This window comes from Mirounga angustirostris, unplaced genomic scaffold (genome assembly GCF_029215605.1).
Source record: "Mirounga angustirostris isolate CCGP_5_RB_7025 unplaced genomic scaffold, mMirAng1.0.hap1 SCAF_8, whole genome shotgun sequence".
In the NCBI taxonomy this organism is placed as follows: Eukaryota; Metazoa; Chordata; class Mammalia; order Carnivora; family Phocidae; genus Mirounga; species Mirounga angustirostris.
The window spans coordinates 136,386,268-136,404,183 of NW_026991716.1; the positions used below are offsets into that span (position 1 = coordinate 136,386,268).

Consider the following 17,916-nt stretch of genomic DNA (forward strand, 5'->3'; position numbering starts at 1 on the left):
GAGCCCCAGACCTGAAAGAAGTGAGAGTATGAGCCATAGGGGTGACAGGGGGAGAGCATTCCAGGGCAAGGCAGTGAACCTTCAGGGATCCAGAGAATCAAGGTGGAGTGGAAAGAGTAGAGGAGGTCATAGGAGCTGGGCAAGCAGTGCAGGCCATGTGGAACCCCGCGGGCCACAAGAACGTTGGGTTTGACTCAGGCTGAGGAGTGGCATTATCTGACGAGGTGTTGACAGAATCAGCCCAAGGGAGTCCAGTGGGGCCAGGGAAGAAGCTAGTGCAGTAAGCAAGGGCAGTGCCAGCCTTGGACCAGATGGTCACGGGTCCCCATGGCGAGAAGCAGTTGGGTTCTTGATAGATTTTGAAAGTGGAGCCCACAGAATTGCCTGACAGATTGGATGGGGTTTTGGGGGGGAGCAGATTTGAGGAGGACCCCAGAGTTTGGCCTGAGCAGCCGGAAGGACGGAGTAGCCTTCGCTCTACTGGGATGCTGGGAGCTACAGATCTGGACATACTGGTTTGAGGTGTGTCTTAGACATTTGTGGATTTTTCCGATTACAGAAGCAGAGCCCCTCAGTTATTGACAGTTAGGGGAGACCTACGTCCACAAACAAACCCTCCGTAGTTCCACCCTCTGAGACAGGGTCTGCAGTGGTCTGTTAGGTGTCTTCTGCATTTTCCGTGTGCATTAGAAGACTTTACACCAAAATGTTAACTTGTGTGCGGTGTGTGCTTGTGTGCAGACGCCCTTTCACGTACAGGTATGCGTGTGAGGACATTAGGATTATATTTTGCAGACTTATCATTTTGCTTTACTACATTCATATTTTTTATTTATTTATGTATGTATGTATGTATGTATGTATTTTAAAGATTTTATTTATTTAGGAGAGAGAATGAGAGAGAGCACATGAGAGGGGGGAGGGTCAGAGGCAGAAGCAGGCTCCCCGCTGAGCAGGGAGCCGGATGCGGGACTCGATCCCGGGACTCCAGGATCATGACCTGAGCCGAAGGCAGTCGCCCAACCAACTGAGCCACCCAGGCGCCCCTACATTCATATTTTTAAATTAAACGTTTTATGTTGAGGTAATTCTAGATTGGCACGTGCGGTTGTAAGGAATAATACAGAGAGCTCGGGTACTCTTTCCCAGGCCCTGCAGTGGGGAGGTCCTGTCACTCTGTAGCACAGTGTCGCCACCAGGATAGCAGCCATGTCACTGTCAAGACACAGAACATCCCCTTCATCAGAGGGATGCCTCCCGGCGCCTTTTCACAGCCCTGCTCCCTAACCCCTGTCCACCACTGCTCTTCTCCTCCCTTTCCATAATTTCTTCATTCCAAGCATGTTACATAAATGGAATCAGAATGGGGCGGGGGGGACTGGCTTTTCCCCGCCAGCCTCATTGTCTGCAGATTCATGCAGGCGTCCCGCGTATCCATAGCCCATTCGCATCCCTGCTGGGGGCGCTGCCCGCGAGCACCTGCACCTGCCCCCGCCTTCCTCAGCGAGGAGGCTTCTCTTAAGCGTGTGCGGTTTCTCCCAGAAGGTTTTCTGCCACTCACTTAGTGCATATCCCTGCATCAGATTTTTCTCCATCTTCTTTTTTTTTTTCTAGATGCAAAAAAACCCCAAAAAATCTAACAATGGCGATATGAGTTTGTGGGAGGAGCATACTGATTATCACTCACATCTCTTCATTTTTGCAGTGTTCCCTGGTTTTAAAGGTCACCGCCATATCATCTACTATTTTGTCTTCTGTTTTGTTTCCACTTAATACTGTATTATAAAAGTCTTCAAGAAGATTACATAATCTTCATAATAGAGGATTTCCTAAATTTTTGTAAAGCGAGTAAACCCACCCTTCTAGCACAATGGCAATAAACGATTGCATTATTTCCTGCTGATCTGTTTTCCTGGGTATGTCAACTCGACTTCTCTGACATTATTCTTATTAATTGTGTAAAATATTATCATATGGCTGCACCATAACCTGTTTCCCTGTCATGGGACAGATAGACTGTTTCCCCTTCCCCCTTCCATCAACAGTGCTGTAATAATCATCCTGTGTATAAATCTTTGTGTGAATCTCTGGTCACTTTCTTAGAGTCCTAGAATTAAAATTAGTAGGTTAAAAGAGATGAACATTTTTGAGATTCTTAACAGCAATTGCCAAATAGCCCTCCAAAAAGCTTGAACCCCTAGCCAAGGGGGAATTCCCACTTCTCTCCATCCTTGGCAGTACTGACTAAAACCACATAGAAAAATCTCTGCTAATGGCTGGCACTGTTTTTTCTAAACCACTCTTAGGTGAGAATGCCAAGACAATGCTGAGATTGGGCAAAGATAGAATCTGAAAGCCTAGGACAGAACAGCCAGGTGCTGGCACTGGGCTGGGGCCACACCCGTGGGTCATCGATGTTCGCTCTTCACAGCGGAGCTCTGGGGGTTGGGATCTGCTCAGCCCCGTTACCCGTCACCTGTCTTCCCTCTGTGTCTAATGCAGACCCGTGCTGGCGATTGTGGAGGTGGAAGTTCAAGAAGTCGATGTGGGTGCTCGGGAGACGGTGTTTCGGGAAGTGTCCTCTTTCCAGGGCCCCCTGGATGCCACCGTCGTGGTCAACCTTCAGTCACCAACCTTAGAAGAGAAAAACGAGTTTCCTGAAGATGTGCGCACAGAACTCATGCAGACCCTGGGCAATTACGGGACCATCGTTCTTGTCAGGTAATTAGTGCCCCGGCTGGTGCGGGTCCCATGTGCGTGTTGGGTACATGGCCGGCCAGAATCCACGAGAGCTGCCGGATTGTTCTTGGCATTGACTTGGCCCATCTCATTCATTCCAGGATCAACCAAGGGCAGATGCTGGTGACTTTTGCAGACAGTCACTCGGCTCTCAGCGTCCTGGATGTGGATGGTATGAAGGTAAGTCGTGCTCGGTCACCCATGGAGCGGGGGGCTGCTTACTCCCCAGAGTCTTCTTGGGCACCACATGAGGGCAGGAACTAGCACCCTTCCTTCTGGTGTCTATTTCTGGTCCCCTCATTGAGGTCTCTAATGTCCAGCCCTGGCCACTTGCAGAATTTGGGGGGAAGAGCAAGTGTTAGAAAGTAGATCCCCCTGAGTCACTGGGTCTGTCTCAGCTCACACCTGCACATGGGAGGGCATTGCAGTCCTTCTCTTTAGACAGTGTATTTTGGACTATGCAGTGTACAAGGAGTTCCCATTTTGATAATATCCTGGTTTTACGTTCACATGGCATGAAAAGCTGGAGATGATAATTCAACTTTTATTTGGGTCAAACGTGAGCTCTGCTGATCTTGCCTGAGGTCTGGACCCTCAACTTTTCATGGCAAAACATGAAGATTGGCCTGCTGCTGATGCAGGAGTTTGAGCCAAATGCCCTTTGAAAGCATGGGGTTGGTTCTGAGGTCTGTACTCCTTCTCAGATGGCCACTGTGTCCTCAGGTGAAAGGCAGAGCCGTGAAGATCAGACCAAAGACCAAGGACTGGCTGAAGGGTTTGCAAGAGGAGATCATCCGAAAGCGGGATAGCATGGCCTCCATGTCTCCCACTGCCAATTCCTGTTTGCTGGAGGAAAACTTTGACTTCACAACTCTGGACTATGAGTCAGAGGGTGAGTAGCTTTGCAAGGACCTCTTGGTCATTGTGGCGAGGCCAGCAGGCAAGTTCCAGCAACCAGCATGAGATTTTCAAGACCCCTTCTCACACCTAAGGTGACGGGCGGTCCTTGGATCACAAGCACTATATTCTATGTGCTCGGTTTGGCACATCTAGGGGTGATGCATGAAGCAGTAAGACCTGGAGCTGTCTGAAATGACAGTGAGAACAGTGTTTTTGAGGCTGTCTGGGCTGTGGGCTCAGTCCGTGTCTCAGGCCTGAATGGAACTGGCGTCCTGTACCTGTTGACACGTGGGCGCCCCCAGGCTGCTGGAGGCTGGGCCGCAGGCATCCCGACGCCGAGCAGCAAGCCCGGATGGTGAAACAGACCCACTGCCCGAAGGCTGTGCCATTTACCCTCATTGTGCACTGTGACATTTCCTTCCCCCAGGGGATATTCTCGAAGATGATGAAGACTATTTGGTGGATGAACTAAGTCAGCCTGTGGTCTCAGATGGCGAGATGGGCGGGGACAGCCTCTCCGAAGCCCCCAGCTCCACAGCAGCGGTGCCTGTCAGCAAGTCACCTGCGCTCACTAAAAAGAAGCAGCACCCGACCTACAAAGGTAGCTTGGCCCTTCCTTTTCTAAAGAGCCTCTGGCATCCGATCTGCTTTCTCTCCGCACCAGGGCATTGCATGAGGCCACCAGTTAAGTGCTCCCAGCCCACGCTAGGGCTGAAACCACAAGTCCTAGCAAGTGGGTGGAAACCGGGCTCTGGGCCCGTATCCAGCTACCACCACACTGATTTTCTATGTGCTTTTTATTTATTTATTTTTACCACTGGTACCGTTACAGCTTACCAGATCCGTGGTAATCCCTGCTTCCTCAGTATGTTTAAATGGCCACAGCCCTGAATTGGTTTTACATTTGTAATTCTGTTTTTCTTCTCCACAATGTATATTTCAATCCCGTAAGAGACATACTTATTTTTTTATTGAAATATAATTGACATACAACGTTATATTGGTTTCAGGTGTACAACTTAGTGAACCTGTAATTCTATACATTACGCAGTGCTTGTGGTTACCATGTGTCACCATATAATGTTGAAACAGTATTATTGACTGTATTCCTATGCTATACTTTTCATCCCTGTGACTGATTTTAAACTGTAAGTTTGTATCTCTTAATCTCCTTCACCTATCTCCCCCTCCCTCCCTGGGGAGTCAACAACCAGTCCTCTGTATGTATGAGTCTGTTTCTGGGTTTGGGTTTTTTTTTTGGCTGTTGTTTGTTTTGTTTTTTAGGTTCCACATGTACGTGAAATCATACTTGTCTTTCTATGTCTAATGTATTTCACTTAGCACACCGTCTGGGTCCATCCAGTATCTATGTCCTCAGTGCTGGGGTCTGGTTACATTCCTGTAACATGTTATTACACAGTAATATGATACATTAGCATCATTCTATCATTGAGACTTAAGCAAAGAGGGACTCAAAGTCCCGCAGATTAAACTGCAAAGCCCTAGGTTATATGGTGTAATGGCCCTTTTGAATAAGTTTTAAAGCCCGCTGGCCTTTCATGGGCTGGAAATTAGGGTCATTTGTGCCCCAGCCCCAGACTCTCCCACAGCCACAAGTGGATTCCCAGTGCCGCTCGCTGTGCCTTCCCCATTGGAGGAAAGCTCTTGTCTGGTAGGTTCGGCAGCTTAGCATGTGTCAGGCCCCTTTGAGCTGCAGCTGAGAATACAGAACGGGGTGAAAGTGAATTGAGATGCTTCCCAGGGAAGGTAACTTGCCGGGAGAGGTGCAGACACCCCCAAGCCCCTTTGTGCCATGGTCCCAAAGGTGGTTAGTAGCCTGGCTGCATTGAGCCATCAGGAGCTCTTAAATGTACAGTTGCTGATCCCCATCATGGAGATGTGGGTTTGGCAGGGGTGGGCTGGGACCCTGAAAATCTGGTATTTCATGAAGCTCCCCAGGTGACTGAGATGCATGGCTGGGTTTGGGGACCATTGCCCAATCGAGGTGGTTCTGTGCACTGCACATCCAGAGGGCTCCTGCCCTGAGTGGAAGTGGCTGAAGGGGCATGCTCTTCAGATAGCAGGCAGTCCTTTTCTGCAGAAGTGGCCATCATTCAGGAAGCCTCTCGAGGGGAGGGCACATATGTGCACCAAGACCTCTTGGAGTGAAAAATTAGTAGAGGGGCATGGGGCTATGTGGGCAACCTTGCCACCTGGCAGGTGTCGAGAAGGCATGTCCTTGATGCTGTGGGGGTTCAGGCATTCCCATTAGAAGGAGAAGCCCTGCCTCTTCCCAGCTCCAACCTCAAAAATACATGGGTTTGAGCTGTTGGAAATGTGAGGGGTGGAGCGTCTGAGCCAAAAATCGGGCTATGCTGTAGTGTGGGAGAGAAGACCTGCAATTTCCCTGAACTTATGTGTAATAAGTGTATATGTAATAAAATCAAAGCAGTCACGTCCTCACGCCCCTCCGAGCCTTAGAAGGTATTTGCAGGACAAGTCAGGAGGTCGATCACCTGTGAAGTAGCTGGCAATGGGTGACGGTGGGCAGGGATGCCCCATACCAGGAGCTTGCCCCCAGATGGCAGGCTACCCTGTGGGCAGAGACAGAGAATATTCTCAGCTTCCAAAACCACAGTCCTGTGTTAGAGTGAGGAATTCAAACTGAGGGGCTCTGGTCTTCAAGTGTCTCCTCTACTCTGTGTGAGTCTCCTTCATTATTTTAGAAGGAGACACCCCTACCCTTGGAAAAATTTCCATGTCTCTCATGTCTGGACTGGAAGCCTTGTCCACAGTTCATCTCCTGTTCCAAGCAGGCAGTGGGTGCCCCACTCCCGCCCTCCCATGCCAGCAGAGAGGGGCCCCCTGCCCTGCGGGGGGCCCTTCTGCAGTTGGTTCTGCGCAGACCCGAGTCCGGGCCCTGCCTCACGCCTCACTCGCGTTCCACCATGTCCTCCAGATGATGCTGAGCTGGTGGCGCTAAAGCAGGAGCCGGAAGCAGTTGGAGATTTCCGGCACCGTTCTCCAAGCAGGTCTCTGTCGGTTCCCACTAGGCCTCGGCCACCTCACCCACCGCAGAGACCCCCCCCTCCAAGTAAGACTTTGTTGCTTTCGGCTTCCACCATGCCTGCTGGGAATAACCCCTATTTCCTGCTACTCAACACCTGCCTCTGAGTCGCTGCTGCCTCGCTGGGTCCCCAGCGCCTTCCCCTCCTCAGGCTCCTTTTTGTGTCGATACCAGAGATGGTTGTGTTTCTCACAGCAAACTACGTGATTCTTGTACACAGCTGTTCGCCTTCCCGTAGCCGTGGTTTGCATTAAGGGGCTTTCTGTTGGAGATGGTAGAGAATGGAAAATGGAGGGGGCCGCCAAGCAAAGACCTTCTAGCACCTTCCTCCCCAGCCCCGCAGAAGTGGCCTTCTGTCCGTGCCTGCTTCCCCCCTCCCTGTTTCCCAGGGCTCCAGGAAGCCCTGATACCCGGCCCTCCAGGCGTCCTGGCTTCTGCGGGCCCACACCTGCTGCCCCTGGCGTCCGGCCACCTGAGGATGGGCCCTTCCCGGCCCGGCCCCAAGGACGGCACTCCTCATCCTGTCTCCTCCAGAGCGGTCCTTGGCCCCTCAAGCTTCCCTTAAGGACCTGAAAAGACATTGGTGACGGGCTTTTGAGCACTTTCTGTTTTACCTCTACTGTTTACTTCTTTCCCCCCACCCCGAAAGTGTGACAGTCAGAGATTTTCCCTCAGGCTTTACTTTCCCATTGGGTTCATCTTGGCTTACGTCACATTAGTAATCGATGGCAAGCTGGAAGCACGTGACTTTTTAAGCATGTTCTTTCCTTTTCTGAGTTAACACTCAGAGATTAAAATACTAAATAAGTAAAAAGTAAAATTTATATCGTATTGTGAAAATTTACAAAAATAGATACGTATAAAAAAATAAAATTTTAAAATGCACTTGATAGTCTACAAGTAACAACTGTCAACCACAAGACTTCTAGCCTTTTTCTGATTATGTACATCTATACCTACATGTGGTTATTTATTTATTTTTTACAAAACTGGTATCCACTCTGCTTGGTCCTTTGTCTTTCATCTAATGTCTGTGTCTTTAAATGTTCTTTTTTTTTTTTTTTTTAAAGATTTATTTATTTATTTTTAGAGAGAGACCAAGCTCATGCCAGTGTCAGGGGAGGGGCAGAGGGAGAGAGGGTCCCAAGCAGACTCTGCACTAAGCACAGAGCCTGACGCGGGGCTCGATCTCACAACCCTGAGATCACGACCCGAGCCAAAAGCAAGAGTCGGACATTCACCGACTGCACCACCCAGGTGCCCCTGCATGTTCTAAAATATGATTTCCTAATGACTGTGTCATTTAATATCATTTATTCCCCTGCTTTGGGATTTTTTAGATTTTGCCCACAAGCCATTTTTAAAATGGGGTCCTAATAACAGTAGTGTATTTTAAACCACTCCAAAATACATTGACTTTTATATCAGATTTTTGACCCCCCCCAGGATGTTAGATTAAAATTTGCATTCAAATAATACTTATCTAGGGAATAGGCACAAACTGAGAATCAAAAGAGAAATTTAATACCGACCCTGTGGATGCCCACCTGCCCCACACAGGCTGAGACCCTAACCGTGTCCGTGGTTGGACTGGCTCTCGGCTGGCTGGGAATTGGCCTCAGAGCAGCTGGTGACTTCACTAAGATTGAGACTCTGCCCTCGTTGGTTTTCACAGCTGGTTTAGTGGTGAAAAAGTCGGCGTCGGACGTGTCCATCTCCTCCGGCACCCACGGGCAGTACTCGATTTTGCAGACGGCAAAACTTCTGCCGGGGGCACCCCAGCAGGCGGTGAGTTCTTCTGTGTTTGGTTCAAAGCAAAACGGGCCAGCATTTCAAACCCAAGGGATCTGCCCCATGGTCCATCTTCGGCCCCTAAGATCCTGTGGGATTGCCTCTTCTCAGTGAACACATATACCTACATCTCTTTACCCTCTGCCCGCCCACCAGCGCGCTCCCAAACCCAGAACTCAGGAGCAGATCTGTTACAGGGTTTCTGCATGGTTGTACAGAGTGTTAGAGAGAAAATCTTACTTGATGAAAAATCCCACGTGTCCCTGTGTGGTGGAACTGTTAGTTTCCAGACTCCTCTGCTTCTCTCCTTTCTGAGGCTTGCCGTTGACCTTGGTGTACAGAGCAGTGCTCGATAGAAGGCAAAATAGGAGAAATTCAGATCAGTTGTCTTGAGAGAAGAGGCTAAGAAGAAGGGGGGTAATAGGGCCTAAATAGTGCAGTAGGGGAACACTAGTAATAACCACAGTGAGGGAGGATTGTAGAGGCGGAAACTTCCAGAGGATGGCAGTGAGCTGCTCAGGAGGACAGGAGGTGACGGTCAGTGGCATGGAGGTGAGGGAGGTGAAGCCGGGGTGCTGGGTGGAGGCGAGCTGTCCCAGGAGGCTGGACAGATATCACGTGTGATAGCAGGAAGAGGGAATGACTGGGCCTCAGTAGTTGACAACAGTGAAGGCAGGTAATCAGTGGTAACCCAGAGGTTTGGGTTAAGAGGGAGAAAGGTGAAGAGGTAGAAAAAGTTACTTTTGAGAAAAGAGTGGAAGGTGTTTTAATAACTTTGCTGAGCTATGGGAGAAGTGGCTTCTGATGGTGCTTTCTGGCTTTTACCTGGTTAATTAAATAGATAGTGGTATATCCACAATGCAGAGACCTGTAGCCAGCCAGTTTGGGAGAGGAGGCTTGCAAAGACCTGTAACCAGCCAGTTTGGGAGAGGAGGCTTGCAAAGACCTTGTAACCAGCCAGTTTAGGAGAGGAGGCTTGCAAAGACCTTGTAACCAGCCAGTTTGGGAGAAGAGGCTTGCAAAGACCTGTAACCAGCCAGTTTGGGAGAGGAGGCTTGCAAAGACCTGTAACCAGCCAGTTTGGGAGAGGAGGCTTGCAAAGACCTGTAACCAGCCAGTTTGGGAGAGGAGGCTTGCAAAGACCTGTAACCAGCCAGTTTGGGAGAGGAGGCTTGCAAAGACCTGTAACCAGCCAGTTTGGGAGAGGAGGCTTGCAAAGACCTTGTAACCAGCCAGTTTGGGAGAGGAGGCTTGCAAAGACCTGTAACCAGCCAGTTTGGGAGAGGAGGCTTGCAAAGACCTGTAACCAGCCAGTTTGGGAGAGGAGGCTTGCAAAGACCTGTAACCAGCCAGTTTGGGAGAGGAGGCTTGCAAAGACCTGTAACCAGCCAGTTTGGGAGAGGAGGCTTGCAAAGACCTGTAACTACCCAGTTTGGGAGAGGAGGCTTGCAAAGACCTGTAATCACCCAGTTTGGGAGAGGAGGCTTGTCAGCTCTGAATTATTGCATTCCTCTTCTTGGTATGAGAGTACTTCCGGGAGGAGGCTTGAGGGATGCAGTCTACATTGGAGTTTGTGTTTAACTCCTGTCTGATGGAGCCCCGTGCCCCTCACCCCTGCAGATTGATCAGTAGGCAGTAAGCGGACCAGGCGAGCCTGTTTTCCTGCCTCTGTTAATATGCTTTTCTTCTTGTTTCTCTCCTGAAGCCCAAAGCCAGGATGGGGATAAGTAAACCCTACAATGTCAAGCAGATCAAAACTACCAATGCTCAGGAGGCAGAAGCAGCCATCCGGTGTCTCCTGGAAGCCAGAGGAGGTGAGTGTTCTCCTGGGGCTCTCCTTCTGGTCTTTTATGCATCTTCCTACTAGAAGTGGTCTGGAAGAGAAAGTAACTTTTTTTTTCTTCCCCCCTGGAGGGGGTATTAAATTGGAAGCACCCTTTAGCAACATTTTATAAAATTCCACTACAAATGTTATTATCCATTTAAAATTATATATTTAAAATTCACTAAGAATATAGAAATAACCCCAGGATTATTAAGAAGCACTTTAAGGGAGAGACTGAAATAAACAAAAATGGATTTTAGAAAAGGATAATGCTCCAGGCACTAACTCATTCTGCCAGCTCCATAACAAGAGGTAATTTGGGACCCATCCCTATTTCAGGCACAAAACCTTCTTTTTAAATCACCAGCAAGTATAGATTCTTTACTGTCAGGCGGGGACCTCTCCCCCACTCTACTGCCGGTTAATTTTTTGTTGCTGTTACTTCACCTAACTCATGTTAATCATATTAATCATAATCACATTCAAAATTGCTGATACTAATATTTTTGAGGGTTGTTGTTGTTGTTGTTTTGATTGTGTACAAATATCTCTTTTAGAAAGGAGAGCTCATGCCCTCTGAAAAGCCATAGCCAATCACAACTGTCTATTTGCTTTTAGGCAGGATATGTAACTTATTTGGAATTCCAAGTAACATTGAAGGAGGGCACAAATTAAGAGGTCGAGAAACACTGTTGTAGGATAACACTATCATGAGTGGTTTCTTTATTTATTAACAAAAAATAATACAATTGTATGGGTGTTAACCACCCACGTGACCACCAACTGATGAATGGATAAAAGGTAGTGTAACAACTATATAGCGGAATATAAAAAAAGAATGTATTCATATATATGCTTTATCATGGGTGAATCTTGACCATATTATGCTGAGTAAAAGCTAAACAAAAAAGGTTATATATTGTATGATTCCTTTTATTTATTTATTTGAGAGCATCCGTGGGGTGGGGAGAGGGAGACAGAGAGTCTTAGGCAGGCTCCATGCCCAGTGAGGAGCCCAGCGCGGAGCTTGACCTCACAACCCTGAGGTCATGACCTGAGCCAAAATCAAGAGTCGGATGCTCAACTGACTGAGCCACTCAGGCACCCTGTACGATTCCATTTATACGAAATGTCCAAAATAGGCAAATCTATACAGAGAGAAAGTTACTAGTAGTTTCCAGGGGTCGGGGGGAGGAGGGAATGGAGGGGCGACTGCTAATGGGGGACAGGGTTCCTTTTTGTGGTGATGAGGATGTTCTGGAATCAGATAGTGGTGACAGTTCGTACAACTCCGGGAGTATACTAAAAAACCCCTGAATTGTATCCTTAAAAAGGGTGACTTTCATGGCATGTGAATTATATCTCAATGAAGCTACTTTTTAAGTGTTCTATGAATGTAGAGGTTAGGAAAGGTTTGAGATCTGAAATCTCCCGGGGATCCCAGCCTAACATTTTCTTGGTCATGAGCCCTGCTGAGATTTTGAGACGTTTCGGATTGCCTCCCCAGAGAAATGCACACAGACATAAAGCTTTGCATATAATGTCTGGGCCTCAGTGATCCCCCATGAAGACCATCCCTGTTGAGACGGTGAACATGAGAAGCTGGGAGCTAAACCTAGCTGGTTGGTCCTGACAGCCCTTAGAGATTTTTTTGTTTTTAGAAAAAAGGAAATACGTTGCCTTAGCAAATTACTCTTAGGGTGTGAACTGCCTACAGATTAAGTCATGCAGCGAATCACCCTGTCCTGTCCACTTCAGTCGTCCGTACACCTGTGTGTTTCAGGTGCCCCAGGAGATGCCCTAACTGCCACATCCCTGAGGGACCCAGGGCCTTCCAAACCAGAGCCCACGGCAGGGGTGGCCCCGCTCCTGCCCCGACGGCCTGCGCCCAGAGTCCCCACCATCAAGAAGCCAACCTTGCGGAGGACAGGAAAGGTAAGAAGCTGTAGCAGAGCCTCTTACTGCCAAGGGGCTCCAGGGTCTGGACTCCCGTCCTTGGGGACGCTGCTTGACCACTGCTTCCCTCCTTCACACGCCCGCGTGTCCTTGGTTCTTGCTGAGCAGAAAAACCAGGAGTCTCTCGCGGCGATGGAACAGCTGGGAGGTATCAGGCCTCTGGAGTGTTCTAGTGGAGCCCCCAAACGAAGCCCTTATGGGATACTTTTTTCCTGTTTGTGTGTCTCCGTATCGTGTGCACGAGGTTGCACGGGTACAGATTTTTATTTGCCGGTCGGTGGATTTGCAGTGGGGTCGCGCTCTGTGCGGCCTCTGATACCGGGGCCTGGACACCTTCTCTTGCCACTTTTCTTGCAGATTGTGTTTTGCTCTCGCTCTCAAGCTTCTCAGCCTTGCTTGCTGCTTCAGAGACATGAGTTTGTCAGGACAGTGGCAGCCCAAAGACTGGCACCTCTAGAGACATCTGGATCTTCCGTTTGATCTCGGTGTTCTAGTAACGGGACCCTCGGTAATCCGTTGGCTGGCCGTTCCCGAGTGACTGCCGCTTTCCACCCGTGGCGCGTGTGCAGTGTGGCTTTGGCGCTTGCTCTGTGTTCTCCGCATTGGTCTGCCCCACATTCGCACCTCGCGTCTGTCCATCTGCCCTGCCCCCTTACAAAGCAGACCTCTTTCCTCCTCCTCTTCCCTGTGCCTGCTCCGTCTTTTCTTTTAAAAGCCAGGGCAGAAGTGGGTCGTTTTCCCAGGCCGCCACGCAGGAGTGACAATAAAAGGCTGGTGGAGAAGGATTGTTTCTGCGGTTTGTTTTCTAAAGAATCAGAGGAAATGCTGATGCTTTACGATACGAACAGCTCCTTCCATGCGAAAGCTCCCTTTTGTACCGTGCAGTTGTTTTGTGATGGTTTTGAGTCAGAACCGAGGAAGTGATGCTCCTGTGTGAAATGTGCCGTCTACTGTAGTTAAATTGATCAAAGATTTAAGGAGCAAGCCGATCCATTAGCCCTTCAGTTAGCTTACTGCCCTCACATAAGTTCCATCCGCCTTGCATGGTACATGCTGAATTGTCCAAGCGGTGGCCTCAGAGAAGATAGTTTCCAGAGGTTCGCTTTTAATAAAGGAAGAGCATGACCCCATTTCCTAAGGTAACAAGGGAAAAACTAGTTTCAGAATATTCACCGTGTGGCCCTGGTTTTCAAGTTTCCACTCCTATGTCGTTGGACCTGCTGGTACTTGACAGATGTGTGTTCCCCCTGCGCTCTCTTGTACCTGGTCACACTTCAGCATCCCAGACATTCTCAGATCTCGAATTTGCTAGAATGTCCGCTTAGCCCCATCTCTGCTCCCCCTGCTGACACCGTCTGGGTGCTGACCCCCGCGCCCCCAGTGCTGGCTTCTGACTGACTTACACTCTTGGTCCTGCCTTTCCTCAGCCTGAGTCACCGGAAGACCAGTTTGGGCAACAGACGGTCCATTTTACGGTCGGGCCCCCAGAGACAAGCCTTGAACCCCCCCCTCTAGCAGCCGTCCCTCCTGTTCCCAAACCGAGAACACTTCAGCCTGGGAAGGGTACCGAGAGGAAGCCGAGCGGGGGGCCGCCAGCCCCAGACGATGCCCCTCCCGTGGCCACCCCACCGTCCCCGCTGGAGGTTCCGCCGCCCGCGCCCCAGGCGCCCCCGAGGAGGAAGAAGTCGGCCCCCGCCGCCTTCCACCTGCAGGTGCTGCAGAGTTGTGACAGCCCGTTCCTCGCGGTCCTCCCCTGCAGCGGCCCCAGCGACCGTCCCCCCGCACACCCACCCGACGGGGACGCTCTCCTTCCACAAGCCGCTGGCCTCGGCGCTTCCTACGCGGCGAGCCCCGCAACCCCCGGCGCCGAGCCGCCCAAGTCCGAGGCGGCCTCCCTTCTTGGTGATTTTCAGGATCCCTTCTGGAGCCTTCTCCACCACCCGAGCCTGTTGAAGAATGCCTGGCTCTCCAAGAGCTCCGACCCGCTGGACTCGGGGACCAGGGGCCTGGAAAGAGCACACACAGCCCCGCTGCAAGGCTCTGCCTCGACTGCCCAGGAGCTGCCAACGGGGCGCAGGCCGAAGGACTTCGATCGCTGCGTGACCGGCAGTGACCAGGACAAGAGGACGGTGCTGCAGGTGTTTGACCCGCTGGCGAAAACATGAGTAGGAAGCGTGGACAGCGGCTCTCCTGCAGAAAGTGTGCCTTCTTCCCTCAGGCGTCCCTTCACAGGGAAAGCCCGGAGCCTTGGCCTCAGCCCCCCCACCCCCCCACCCTCACCCCTGCTAAGAGACCACTCTTTAAAGGCGCACTGAAAAAACATTTGGATTTCTGGCACTCGTGTGTACTTTACAGAAATTGTGTCTCTTATTCAATAAGATGATTATTCAGCCACCAAGATCGGTTTTAGTCCAGACTCGTGCATTGCAGTTTCCCCTCAGGGGTCTGAGAAACCTCTGGTTAGATTCGATGTGTGGATCTGAGGACAGGGAATCTAGCTGATAATGTCCAAGAAGTTCTTCCCTGCTTGGATTTTCCATGCTTGTTTGTTTTGTTTTGTTTTGTTTTTTTGTTTTCGATTTATGTGTGTCTGTGGTGTTTTTAAAATGTTGTTTGTACTTTACAGATTTGGGATAACTTTTTGGCGATCCACCTGGAGGTTGATGTATCAGCTGAAAGGTGGTTGGGACCATTAAGAGCTGTACCTGGCCTGCTGACCCCAGGTTAAAAAAAAAAAAAATCAGAGTTGAAAGTGGCCAACAGATCAACCAAATGACAAGACGACACATTCCCGTGAGCCCTTGTGTTTCTGTACACATACAGGAACCTTGATTGTGTGGGAGATGGTGTCATACGCTGTCTGGGCTCCGAGGCACATACTGTTAGCTTAGCCGGAGCTCAGGCTGGCTACAGACTCCTCCCCGTACCGTGTCTTAGCTACCGCATGTCGCATGACGTGCTACAGTCTGGAGCCCTGGCGTACTAGTTAAACCAGTTTCTATACGCTGGCTCTTCCCTACTAAAGGAAGCCTCGTCGCTTCTTTCCCCCCTTGTGTTCCATGAGGAGGAAAAGCACAAACCGTGCAGACTCATGCTGGCACATAATATTGGGTCTCGTCGTGACGCTAGGAACAACATTTCATTTAGCCTGGGCTGCCTGGCTGTGGTTTCGGGAAGGAAAGCACCACCTGTCCCTGTATATGAGACACCCCAGGGCAGCATTTGTGGGTTTGCTTATCTGTCTGTGTACTAGGTTTATGTTTTCGTCTGTACATTTATGACACCTTCTTGCCCTAGTCAGTCCTTTAGAAGGACATCACCAGACTGTTGTACATTTTAAGAATAATGTTGCAAGGCCTAGAATCCGTTTGGAGCAAATACCATATTTTTGCTAACAAGAAATTCACGGGTGAAAACTTAGTGTGCCACATACCATATTTAGGAGTTTTTAATGTCCTAGAATCATACAGCAGTGACTCTGAACTATCCCTAATGTGACTGGAGAATTGGTTAGGATGGCACTAAATGCTAATGGTTAGGATGGCAGTAATCGTCCTGCCTAGGGGGATACCACTCTCTTTTTGCCTCTGGTATTTCAGAATGACTTCTCATTGCCACTATCCAAGTACCCTGCAGATTATTTAAATCTGGCACTCAACACAAAAATGAAACTACAACATTTATCGCATTTCATTTGAAAACTGGTAAAAGAGAAAGGTCTTAGTGACCCACAGGGATAAACAGGTAATATATGTAGTTGACCAGTCTTAAAAAGAAGGTGTTTCTGGCCTTAGCTGATTAGGACGCTTTCTGTAGAGTGTAAGTACTTTATATCCTGTTTACCTCTCTAACAAACATGAGTAAACAACGTAATTCTTGAAAAGTTCAGGGGAGAAAGAACACAAGATGGGTAAATGGCTTGGAGAAGTTAAATAATTTGCCAGGATTCACATTGCTACTAAGAGTACAATTGGGAATGGGATCAAAGATTTCCTCATTCAGATGTTCTTTCCTCTGTCACCTCTTTTTCCCACCAAAAAGGAGGTGAATTTGAAAGCAGATTATGTATAATGTAACAGTTGCTTGCAAAGCTGGAGATAGGCCTAATTTTCAGGTTTCTTTGTTCTAGATGCAAATGGCCGATAAATGGGACAGAGAACAGAATTTTAATGAAGAAAGGTGCTCATCACACAGGTAGCTCTTAAGGATCTGACATTAAGTATTCACACAGAATTGTGTTGACCTCAGGAGACAGGTCACGAGAAAAATTCTAAGTAGTTTAACGTGAAGAATCGAACAAATACTTGATCAGGGGTGTTCAAATCCGTGAACAACGTAGACTGGATTTTGAGGTGATCATATATAAGGCTCACACACCAGTGTTCTCTTTAAAAAGACAATTGGAATTGCCTTACTTAGTTTTTAGGGCTTTAAGAGACGGTAGGTTTCCTAGGTTAGCAGAGTTGGTTAAATATTCTGGACGAGCAACTGCGGCCTAGGGATTTCTCTTTGTGGGTTTTTTATTTCTGGTTTTTCTGTGCCCGACACAGGCCTTGAAGTGTCTTTTATTACTGCCCTGTAAGACAGTACAGTTCACCGCGAAGACTTTGAGGCACAGAACTTTACAATTCAACACTGTCTCTGTGACCCCAATTATATTCCCTTTTCCAACCTAATCTTCTCTGACTTATTGCCTGTTTTTAAAATACGTTCCAGTAAATGACTGAAATTAGGTCATCTGCTCAAGCAATTCCTGTAAAAGTTCTAAGTTGTTGAATTTCAAGATAGAATAGAATTCTCTGGATATGTAGAAGTACAAGCAAAGTAATACATTAAAACATTCGCTTTATAACGAAATAATTTTATCAGCTGCAAAAATTATTTATTGGGTGACTAGTAATTAAAACCCTGTAATGTTTATTTGAAGTGATAATTTGTACTGCAGTTGTAAAAAATGCCTATTAAATATTTTGTCTTTTTTTTTTATTTGGTTTGTTTCTTTTTGGATATGGAAGAATGTTGGAATATCTTCTTTACGTTGCCTTCTATTCTGGGTGAAATGTGATTACTAGTTATTCCTCTGAGTTTGGGTTTTGTCTTTTTTATAAATGGTGTGAGGTAGGGGGGCCAACATCACCTTGCCGAGGGATAGTTACACTATACCATTCATTAAATAACAAACTTGCTCTTGCTTCCTTGAATTAGGTTCCTTAAGGGGTTATTCAATTTTATTGGCACTTTCAAATAACATTAGGATTTATATAGCCTTTCTATTTTATTTTTTTCTGTTGATTTTTAAAACATTTTTCATTAACTTCAACTTTAATTTACATCTTTTTTCTTTAATTTTGTTCTTAATGTAATCTAGTGCTACTTTTAATTAAGAAATTATCTTTACACTTTCTCACTTAACAGTAAAGATATTTAAAGTTAATATATTTTTCCCTGATTATAGCTTAACTGCACCCCACGCATTTTGGCATGAAATATTCTCCTTTTTGTGACTTTCTAGATTAATTTGCTTTTCTCTCTCATCCAAGGGAGACTAATTTTCCAATAGTTAAGGATTTGACATTTAAAAATTGTTTACTCCTATTTTTTTGGATTATGACCTAAGAATATGGCCTAGATAAACCTA

The 17,916-nt window shown here is 48.0% G+C and overlaps 1 protein-coding gene across 8 annotated transcripts in view; it reads left to right on the forward strand.

The window, feature by feature from the left end:
* Positions 1–17,264, forward strand: part of SYNJ2 (synaptojanin 2) — a 99,524-nt gene extending 82,260 nt beyond the window's left edge. For 6 of the 8 annotated variants that reach the window (XM_045865811.3, XM_045865809.3, XM_064598290.1 and 3 more), the window contains 9 exons: positions 2,503–2,721; positions 2,841–2,919; positions 3,463–3,631; positions 4,067–4,240; positions 6,599–6,733; positions 8,382–8,494; positions 10,203–10,311; positions 12,106–12,257; positions 13,706–17,264. In XM_045865811.3, coding sequence (XP_045721767.1) covers positions 2,503–2,721; positions 2,841–2,919; positions 3,463–3,631; positions 4,067–4,240; positions 6,599–6,733; positions 8,382–8,494; positions 10,203–10,311; positions 12,106–12,257; positions 13,706–14,443 — 1,888 coding nt within the window. In that variant the 3' untranslated portion in view covers positions 14,444–17,264. Of the gene's footprint in view, positions 1–2,502; positions 2,722–2,840; positions 2,920–3,462; positions 3,632–4,066; positions 4,241–6,598; positions 6,734–8,381; positions 8,495–10,202; positions 10,312–12,105; positions 12,258–12,635; positions 13,058–13,705 lie in introns of those variants that run through there. The other 2 variants (XM_045865813.3, XM_064598292.1) reach the window with 2 other exon arrangements.
* Positions 17,265–17,916: the final 652 nt, after the last annotated feature.